General features: G+C 32.9%; 1 protein-coding gene across 3 annotated transcripts; it reads right to left on the reverse strand.

The window, feature by feature from the left end:
* Positions 1-10533, reverse strand: LOC145297908 (uncharacterized). Of its 3 annotated transcripts, none has more exons than XM_080144243.1 (4): positions 10239-10533; positions 8842-8985; positions 1959-2231; positions 1-683 (listed from the first exon to the last, which is right to left on the reverse strand). In XM_080144243.1, the coding sequence occupies exons 2-4, from the start codon at positions 8951-8953 to the stop codon at positions 436-438; spliced, it is 633 nt and encodes a 210-aa protein (XP_080000369.1). In that variant the 5' UTR covers positions 8954-8985; positions 10239-10533; the 3' UTR covers positions 1-435. The 3 variants fall into 3 exon arrangements, with proteins under 3 accessions (XP_080000369.1, XP_080000371.1, XP_080000370.1); XM_080144245.1 differs by lacking the exon at positions 10239-10533 and adding an exon at positions 9409-10034; XM_080144244.1 differs by lacking the exon at positions 10239-10533 and having other exon boundaries at positions 8842-9400.
* Between the last annotated feature and the right edge of the window lie 792 nt (positions 10534-11325).

Below are 11325 nucleotides of genomic sequence, written 5' to 3' on the forward strand. Positions count from 1 at the left end.
ATTAGTTTTGAGGTCATTCATCAGGTCATTGCATTGGCAATTATTATCAGTCAAACCAGGAAGCCTGGAGCCACACTCAATGATGTGTGAATGCAATCGAGGGACTGAATAGAAGATACGACTGCATTTGGTGCATTTGTACTTTCTGTAGACTTTGTATTCTTTTATATTTTTGCAAATACTTATGTCAAGAATGGACCGCCCAAGAATACCAACCTGATTGGGAATAGGGTAGTGCAGGTCTGCAATGTTGCTACCCTGTTCTACCTCTAGGAAATTGCACTCTATATTTTGGTGCTCTTGTTGCTGGTGGCACAAACACAAATCTAAATTAAGAAAGTGTTTGTGACAAACAGAACAAACATAATCTATATTGTTACTGTAGTGAGGATATAAATTTTCCTTGTCCTCAGTGTTAAAATTTGAAATAGGTTTTTAAAAATCTTTTTGCTTTTTATGAGGGAGAAGGCCATTTTTCGATAAATTGGCAGTAATCTCTCCTGTGTCATCTTCCCATATAATAAACGAATTAATTGAAGGTTTTGAGGATTCTTCAGTTTTTTTAATAGCAAGTGCCATTTTGAATGGAGGAGACAATTCTTCATGGTGATAAGCAGTCCTGTTTTTGTTCGCCTTTCCTTTCATGGGTCCATCGTGCATATAAATAATAGGCTTGAATGGATCTGAAAAAATAGCAAAATTTAAAGTCACCACTCACAAATTTTTGTTACAGTTTAGGTAAAACAAAATTATTTTAGGCATTCAAATAATTTTTAAAAATGTAAATCATTTCATTCTGAATAGTTTATATATATTTTAATTCACATTAATCAAAGGATTTTAAACAAATAGCTACTATTAAATGTGCAAGTAAAAATACCAAGAATAAATGAGCTTATGTTGATATGATTTTTATTCAGGTAAATTCTACAAACAGGAGAATAATGGAGATTAAATTTTAGTAAATTTTATACACAAAGGTTTAAATGCTAGAAGAGTTACCTGGTGGGACATGAAATGTCAATGGAACTGTTTAGCAAAGAAAAAATTTTAATGAAAAATAAAACTTATTCTTAGTTAAACCAAACATAATGACAAGAAGTACAAAAAACGTTTTGGCATGATTAGTATTCAATGATTGACATCTAAGGCTGCTTACATCATTTCATTAAGGCAACATTTCAATTTGTTGTTAGAAATAAAATATTTTACCTACTATTAAGATATACAAGTAATTTTAATAAATAAATACTTAACTATGCATTAAAAACTAATATAATATAGTAATGAAAAATCATCTTTTATTTTATTTTTTCTATGACTAGTAATGTTTAAGGTATTAATGAAAATTTCTCTATTCTAGCAATATGTGTGTGTGTGTGTGTTTGTGTGTTCTAATATTTTATATAGGTTTTTGATGCTATAACTAAATGTCCAACTTCAATAGCTATGTGGCAAGGTAAGAAATAAATCCTAGTTATATCATGAAGTGGACAATTTTCTTATTTTAATGAGCCCATCCGAAAAGGGGCTATTAACAATTATTTCATAACAAATATGTGTGCATAACATTTTACAACATATATGATGCATACATATGTCAACAGACATTATGCTCTAATCCCAAACAAAATAAAGAGCATCTGTATGCCAAAGAACATCTATGTAAATAAGCTCTTTTATTTCGTTAGTGTTGAAAGTCCGATAACTCTTGTATCTCTATTACCTCCCTTCCCCTCTACATATCCCATAATCCCTTTTTTGTTCTTTCCCTTAATAAAGAGTTCCTCTCATCAGTCAACACGTGTGTCTATTTTCCTCCTTTGAATTCCTGTTCATTTTTATCTCTATTCCATTAAAATGCACCATTCAACAGTCAGCTACTCTGCTAAGAAAGACGTAAATAAGATGTACAAATATAATTTAGCTAAAGAGACAAGTGGGATGAGAGAACTTACCAGAGTGGATGACCTGATGTCTGTTGAAATTCTTTTTAGAAGTAAACTTCATCTTGCATGTGGACCAAACCAATTGTATCTTTACAAGTACAATTGGATTAAATGAGGGTGAAGTTGGACTTTCAAGAACATTTTCTTTTTTTCTTCTCTTGAATTTCATCCTCATCATTTTCATTCCATCTTCATCCTCATGAGTATCATGTGTCAACGATTCAGTTTTGGTACATATTTCTGAATAACTTCGTTTCTTACCAATGTTTTCACATTGATTTTCTGCAGAAAAGAAAATATAAATTCAAAATATTAAATATCAAAATATTTTTCAGCTTGTTTTTTTATGATAAAATGGATATATAATTTTTTGTGGAATAATGAACAAAATCTTTCACTAATCAACATTTTTATTAAAACAGTTTTCATTTTTTTTTTTAATAAAATTGAATTTTTATCTTGTAGAATAAAAAAATTTCCACAAATCAAGAACTCTCTCAAAAAATTAAACAAGTGTGCGCAGTTGTTTTTTTTAAGTATTGGGTTCACAAGACATTCTTGCAGAATTTTTAATTTTGATTTCAAATGATGTATTTTCAAATAAGTTTTCATTATAATACCTTTACTTTATATATCATTTAAATGTGCATTTTTTGCTCTATCTAATCATTTAAATTACAATCATTTTAAAACAATTGTTTTCATTTCAGAATGTTGAATACAAGATGGAAAAAAAAGAAAATTCACACAATTTTCTTATTTCAATTCAAGTAGGGCAGAAAAGCTGCTGAAACAGCTTGCAATATCAACAAAGCATTTGGCTCAGGAAGCAATACTGAATGCACAGCACAGTGGTGGTTTACCATCGGATGTTGACAACAATCAATTAAGAGCCTAAGTCAAAGCCAATCCATGCAAAACTGTTTGAGAACTTGTTTCTGAATTAGACGTAACATATATGACAATTTCCAACCACTTGAGAGAGATTAGAAAGACAAAAAGACATGATAAATGGATAACACACGAATTGAACAGCAACCAAAAGAAATACCGTTATGAAGTGTCATCTCCCCTTCTTTTATGCAACAAGAAGGACCTTTTTCTCGACCAGGTTATGACTTGCAATCAAAAGTGGGTTCTTTATGATGCTCAGCTCAATTATTAGATGCCGACAAAGCTACACAACAGTTCCAAAACTTAGAGTTGCACTAAAAGGTCATGCTGAGTGTTTGGTAGTCTGTGACCGGTCTCATCCATTATAGTTTTTAGAATGCAGACGAAACCATTACGCAGAGAAATACTGTCAAAAAATGAATGAAATGCATCAGAAAACACTCAGCATTAGTTAATAGAAAAGGCCCAATTTTCCTCACGACAATGCCCGACCAAATGTTGCTACACCAACACTACAAGTTGAATGAATTGGACGAAAAACTCTGCCTCAGCAGTGATAATCTCCAAACATCATATTCAACGTTTCTACACAAAACATAGGTTGATATTGTAATTTAATAAATTACAATTAACATCGTTTGACTTTACATATTTTTATTTTAATAACGTTTGTAAAGATAATTATTTTCATGTTTTTCACAATTAAAATAAATGAATTTTGTCTTTAAAATCCATGAACCTACCGACTACCACTTTTTCAAGTATCTCAACAATTTTCTGCATAAGAAATGCTTTAAAAAGCTAAGCGATATCAAAAAACCAGAATGCAAGATGTTTATGTTACTGGCATAAATACACTTGTTATGTGTTTGCAAAAGTGTGTTGATTTTGATGGTACGTATTTTGATCAATAAATCTTTGTTCGAGCCAAGATATGGTCCTCTGTATGGCGGTTACCATAATGTAATTCTTGTTGGGTAGGTCACCATTTCGACGGGTCACCCTTTTGGGGAGTTGTCGAAATTAATAAGACGGGAGCAGAAACCAACCTGGGAATAATAATAAAGAAACAAAGGAACTTCCAAACGAAACGCTTTTATATTCATTTCAGCGTACAAGTGATATCGGGTTATAGAAAGTTTGTGATTTTCATTTTTGTCCCCTGACTCTGGAACCACTTGCGTCTCCGTCTTTTTGCTTCCCACACTTTTTGTATCTCTCTTTTTGTCTTTCCCACCAGAACTGTTCTCCATCCTGATTGGTTACAACCTCTGGTCACATTTTTGAGGAAAGGAGGAAGGAAGGAAGGAAGAGAGAAAGAGACATGTAATGGAGAAATAGTAGTCTTGGCTTCACTAAACGAGTCTCCCTCCAGTAATGGAGTTAGTTAATATCCTTTGAATTACTACTATGTCTACTTCTGTTTAAAAATAAAAATATTCATTTTTCTTTTTCCATGTCACTTTTCTTCCTGATCTAGATTTATACATGCCACCAGCAATTTTACTCTCTACTTTATCGGTATCATCTGTTCTGACATCCTTATCATTAGTAGTACCTATCTGTGCTTTCTCGGTCACTCTAGTTCTATTACTGCTAGTTGGTTCTGTAAACAGTTTTAACCTATCGATTGATACGTGTGCATGAGTACCGTTATTCATATCGATCTGGAAGTGTTTATCTGATTGAGTCAAAACTTTATAAGGACCTGACTACGGTGCTTCTAATGGTTTCCTAACTCGATCAACCCTTAATCATACTTTCTCACAGGAAAGTAAGGTTTTCGCTATAAAAGATTTTGCATTTCCATGGATAAATCCTTTTTCATTGTTGAGTACGTCGATTTGGGACATCCATTCACACAAATTACATACATACTTGTTGTTAACTGGAGTTTCTTTTTCAACTCTCTGCTTGTGTATCAGCTGATGAGGAATCAATATTGGTGCTCCAGTAACAGTGGTAAAAGGTGAAAAACCTGATTCATTAGAGATGCTGCGTAGACCTAGTAGGATCACTGGTATCGCTTCCATCCAGGACTCTTTTCGCGCTGTTATCGCTGCCTTAAGGGTACGATGTGCTCTTTCAATCATCCCATTACTTTGAGGATGATACGAAGTTGTTCTCAATCGGTAAAAACCTACTACCTTGGCCAACTCTTGAAACAATTCGCTCTCAAATTGGCTATCTCTGTCAATTACAACATGCAATCGAACTCCAAATCGAGATATCCAGGCATTGATAAATGCCTCTGCTACCGACTGCGCAGTTATTTCAATCATTGGCTATACTTCGATCCAGCAAGTTGCACGATCGATACAGGTCACCAAATATTTGTATGGACTGAGGTAAGGATCTGACTCATTGCACGTTAGGGGTAATGGGCCAACAATATCAATATGTACCATTTGGAAACGTGCGGATGGTAAATAAACTCCTGGACTGCAGACTTTGTGTGTCTGTGAACTTTTCACTGTTGACGTACAACACATTCTACACAGATTTGCTTGACTGTCTTATCTAAGTTAGGCCAGAAGTATCTAGACTTAATCAGTTTAATAGATGCTCCAGTTCCAGGGTGCTCTAAACGTCCGTGTAAACTGTCAAAGACAGCCCTACGAAGCTCTTTTGGGACAAACAGCCTGGGGTACTTGGTTGAAGTATCACACAGGACAGAGCAAATTTCACGTGACACGCAGTATTCTTTTAAATTAGCGTATGACTTTATTTCGTCATCTCCTTTTTGTGCCTGGGCTATTTCAGCCAAATCACATGCATCTATTTGCACCGCTAAAGCAGTTCTAGACATACTGTCTGCAACTACGTTCTTGTCTCCTTTAATATACACCACGTCAGTGATATATTCAGCAAGTACTGACAAGTGTCGTTGTCGTCGATCCGACTTTGCGGGTGTCCGACTATAAAAGGCTCCATATAATTGCTTATGGTCAGTGAATAATGTCACGTGACGACCCTCTATGAGGTGACGGAAATGCATTACTGAAAAATAAGCCGCAAGTAGCTCTCTGTCGAACGTAGAATACTTGGCCTGGGCTTGCAAAAATTTCTTGGAAAAGAAACCTATAGGTACTGGTTTCTTATCTATTAGCTGATGTAATGCAGCACCAGATGCGTATTGACTACTATCCGTAACCAGGTGGTACTCTGAGGCTGATGACTACGGATGAGCTAATGCCATAATTTCTGACAATTTGCTTATTATTGTTCTGAAAGCATGAGTTTCTTCTTCGTTTAGCTCAAACGTTGCTTTAGGGTCCAACCTCATTCGTTCGGATAGTGGTAGCACTATGATTGCGTAATTAGGGACTAACTTGCGATAAAAACCTGTCATTCCCAAAAATCTATGCAAGCTTTTCGAATCTTTGGGTATTGGAAAGGTTTCTAATTCTTTAATTTTTTTTTTGAAGTAGGCAACAAGCCTTCTTTGCTTACATGAAAACCTAAGAAGTCCAACTCTGGCACTCCGAATACACACTTAGCTAAGGAAATCTTTAAATTATTATCACCAAGAATCCTGAATACCTTATCTAAGTCTTCCTTGTGCTGTTGTTCACTTTCACTAAAAACTAATATGTCGTCTAAATATACAAATACACAATTTAATTTTAGAAACATCTTGTCCATAAAATGCTGAAATGTGGCTGCAGCATTCTTTAAACTAAATGGCACGTAATTAAATTCAAATAAGCCAAAAGGTGTCACGACTGCCATCTTAGGGACGTCTTCAGGGTGTACTTTAATCTGGTGATATACTGCAGTCAAATCGATCTTGGAAAAATATTGTCTACCCGCAAGTTGTGTGCAGAATGAATTTATGTTCGGTATTGGGTAGCGGTTTGTCTTGGTAACACTATTCAGCGCGTGGAAGTCACCGCAAGCTCGATATGAACCATCTGATTTCTTCACTAAGTGCAAGGGTGTTGCCCACTCGCTACTGGAAGGCTGGATAACTCCAGTATTTAGTAAGTTCTTAAATTCCGCCTGTGCTACATCTAATTTAGGACAGGAAAGTTGCCTGGCTTTAGCAAAGACTGGTACATGGCTGCCTGTATCAATCCTGTGATACACTCCGCCATATTCTTTGTCTGTATCGCTATGAGGTGATATTACGCTAGTATAGTTATTCATTATTTCGTTAACATATTCTGCTGGGTCTATTTTATTAATCAATACAGTATTGGTTTCAGTTACTGTGTTGACTTTAATTTCGCGCTCTGTTACATTATCACGGATGGATCTATTCTTGCAATCCACTACTATATCAAACTTGTTTAAAAAGTCAAATCCTAACAAAGGGTTAGAGACATCCGCGATCAAGGAACTCCATTGGAAAGATCTTGTTAAATGTGGAATCTTGACTTCTAAGCTAGTTTGACCATAGCATTTTATACTTTCACTGTTAACAGTCGAGATATGAACAGGGGTTGGTTCCAAAGTAATTCCATTTACTACAGAACGTGGTAAAATGGAAATACTGGCTCTTGTATCTACAATAAAATTTACTTTAGACGCTCCTATTTTTGCAGTAATTTCTAGTAACGGCGGCACTACCGGAGCAAACGCAGTTCGCCTTTTTAGTTTTCCGAATCGCTAGGAGCGGGAGATGGTGGGGGTGGGGGGGTGGCTAGGTATAATAGAAACGAGAGAAAAGTGTTCACTCACCAGAGATTGAATTAACCGAGAGATTTGTGTTTCAAACTTATTGATAAAAAAATTTTTTTATTCATATATATATATATATATCTTTTTTTTTCTTCTTTTTTTTTTTTTAAGAAATATATATATATATATGTAGTTCTGGTTAATGTCTTTGACAAAATCTGCGTTATTGTCTGGGCGAATTTCTACACATGCTAATTTCCTGACATGTTTAAGATGGCGACAATTATTTTTGTATGCGCGTTTGAAAGTTTTTTTTTATGTTTTTTTTTTGTGTTTGTGTGTGTGTGTGTGTGTGTGTGTGTGTGTGTGCGTTTTTTTTTTTTTGTGTATCCGGGCAAAAATGATTTAATTTTGTAGAACTGCGTCTTACAATTAATTTTTTTTTTTTGTTGTATTTATATATATTTCACAAGGTATCCGCCTTAGGACTTCTCAGGCCAGGTCTTATTTAAATCACGTAAATTATTCCGTACGAATCACATAATTTTTTTTTTTTTGATAGGGTGAGTTGTGTCATAAAACAGTAAAAATATATTTTATCGGCACTTCTTTAGGCAGATTTATATATATTTACTTGTTTTTTATTTCTTTTTTTGTGTGTTTGTCCTCGGACTTTGCTGTTACGTCGTCATCGTTTATCCGTGTTCATATGGACGTCGGGCGTTCACCAAATTATGGCGGTTACCATAATGTAATTCTTGTTGGGTAGGTCACCATTTCGACGGGTCACCTTTTGGGGAGTCGTCGAAATTAATAAGACGGGAGTAGAAACCGACCTGGGAATAATAATAAAAAAGGAACTTCCAAACGAAACGCTTTTATATTCATTTCAGCGTACAAGTGGTATCGGGTTATAGAAAGTACGTGATTTTCATTTTTGTCCCCTGACTCTGGAACCACTCGCGTCTCCGTCTTTTTGCTTCCAACATTTTTTGTATCCATCTTTTTGTCTTTCCCACCAGAACTGTTCTCCGTCCTGATTGGTTACAACCTCTGGTCACATTTTTGAGGAAAGGAGGAAGTGAGGAAGGAAGGAAGGAAGGAAGGAAGGAAGGAAGGAAGGAGGAAAGGGAAGAGTAGAGAGAAAGAGACATGTAATGAAGAAATAGTACTCTTGGCTTCACTACATCTGAAATTACAAGTTAAAAACCGCAAGAACTTTCTTGTCAACCTGATAATTTATGATGGGTTTTTAAAAGAATAATTAATTAAAAACATAGAAAAAAAAATTGAATGCTAATCTGAAAATGGCCATGGTTAATGTCGATAATTTTTATCAAAATGTCTTTTCATTGTTGAAATTTTTTCTTCTTACCTAAACCATCATCAACATGTGACTTTCTTTGCAAAATACCATGGAGGGTTTTGGTTTCCATAACTTTCACACTTGCAACATCCATCAGATTCCGTGATAGAGCACTTTCCATGGCAACTACAAATTCACAACTTGCTGTGCAATCTGAAAGAAAGAAAGTTTTAAATTTCAACTTTCCACTTCAAGTTTTCAATGGAAAAATATTTAAAACTTTCTGAATCAAAACTGATAACATCCAAGATGATAACATTTTAAAACTATATTTAAACAGAATAAATATTAAACTGCTAATTCTTTGATAAGCAACATTCACTTTCAGACCTTTACTTTGCATAAAATTGTTCTAAGTCTTTATACAAGTAGGTTTTCACAGGAACATACTAAAGCATACAGCATTTCTTTTGGACAATCTCTTTTGAACCTTTTTTAGGGGTTTGAATTTTCTTTTCTTTTTTTTAAATTTACAATTTGAAATTTTTTTTTCTAATTTTTGACTGATTAAATTGTATTTTCAAGAAAATTTCGTCAGCAATATTTTTTAATTGTATTTATTTTTAAATTTTTTACCTATGTTTTTTAAACAATTATTTTCTTTTTCCTCATTTCTCTTTAATTTTTGCCGATATTACAAAATATTTTTCCGATAGTTTCTAATTCGTTAATTCCAAATTTTCTTTTAATAAAACCAACAAAAAATTAATTCACTTAAAAAGTTATAAAAACAATAAAAGTTAATTCATTTAAAAGTTACTTAAATTAATAAATAAATAAAAGTTTTCCCTTGTTTACGTTTTTTTTTAAAACAATATTTTAAGAAAATTTCAGGGATAGCTTTTAAATTTGGACTTTCATTTAAATTCGTTATTTTTTTTTAAATATAAAACAAATTTTAAAAATTAAAAAAAAAATGAAATTAAATAAACTTGGTGGTATCTTTTGTGTGTGTTTAATTTAACACAAAATATGAAAAATATTTAAGGGCGTGTAGAAGTGACGATATTTGGAAAAATATTAAAAATTGAAATCTTTGCATGACTCGACAATTTTTTTTTTTATAATTACGTCATAAACCACATATTGTTCTGATCTCCATTTTTTTTTTTTTTTTTTTAAACTTTCGGAAACAACCGAAAAGGAACAATTCTGACCCAAATTTAAATGTGATATTCGTTTTCAGCAATCCCGAAAACCTATTCAAAGTCATTTTAAAGTCTCTTGGGGAGTCGGGGTTTTTTTTTCTGATTTTCTTTACTGATTAAATTGTATTTTCAGGAAAATTTTGCCGGCAATATTTTTTAATTTAATTTATTTACGATTCAGTTAAACAAACGATAAAGAAATTTGGCGAATAATATAAGTTTAGAAAAAAACATTTAAAACCATAAAAAATGTTTTACCTTTTGTTTTTTTAGATAATTGTTTTCTTTCTCCTCGTGTCTTTGACAAACAACTGCACAAGCGCCAAAATAAATGTCTTGCAATCAAGACATTTGTCTCAGACTGTTTTAAATTTTTTTTTTCTTTACAATAAAATTTCGGGTATAACTTTTAAAATTAAAGAAAAATATGAAATTAATTGGACTTGGGGGTATCTTTTTTTGTGAAAAATAAAAGATATTTTAGGATGTGATGAAATCTGAAAAGATGAAAAATACTTAATGGCGTATAGCAATTACGATATCTGGAAAAATATTAAAAGTTGAAATCTTCGTATGACTCGACAATTTTTTTTTTTAATTACGTCATAAAGCACATTTTTTCCGATCTTCATTTTCTTTTTTTTACTTAAAAAAAAAAAAAAAAAACTTACGGGAACAACCGAAAAGCAACGATTATTTAGATTTAGATTGGAATGTGTTTGGTATATCAGTTTCGTCCGCACTTTTCTAAAATATTTAATAGAATTCCTCAAAGATGCCTTTTCTGACTTTCACTTTCACTCTTGAAAGACATCAGTCGCTGCGGTAGTCGGAAGATTCGTCCATGAAAAATTTATCCATTTTTGCTTGGTGAGAAAATTAGGCCATTATTGAATAAATATCAATTGAAAACACATTTTATGGCTGTTCTTGAAGGAAATATTGTTTTTGAAAGAGACTACACCCCCATAATATTTTTTAAATATTTTTACTTATTTACTGTTGTTTGAAAATCGATGTTTCTAAGGGATCATTTTCTACGTAGCCGATAAGCTTTTAGTTTTAAAGCGTTTTCAATTAAAAAAAAAAAAAACAGAGGCAAATCCCCGTAATATATTTTAAAAATATTTTTACTTATTTATTGTTGTTTTAAAAAAAGATAAAATCAATTTTTCTAAGTAGTCGTTTTTTATTTAGTTGGATAAGTTTTAGTGTTTTAACTTATTTTAAAGCGTTTATCAGTTCTAAAAACAAGTAGTATCGAGTGTTACGTGAGGACAAAATAAATGTCACAGCAGAAACAGTAATTTCAGTTCTATTTTCGTATTGAAATCGATCTGTTGCC

Source organism: Euprymna scolopes, chromosome 18 (genome assembly GCF_053919585.1).
Source record: "Euprymna scolopes isolate OS-2025 chromosome 18, ASM5391958v1, whole genome shotgun sequence".
Taxonomy (NCBI): domain Eukaryota; kingdom Metazoa; phylum Mollusca; class Cephalopoda; order Sepiida; family Sepiolidae; genus Euprymna; species Euprymna scolopes.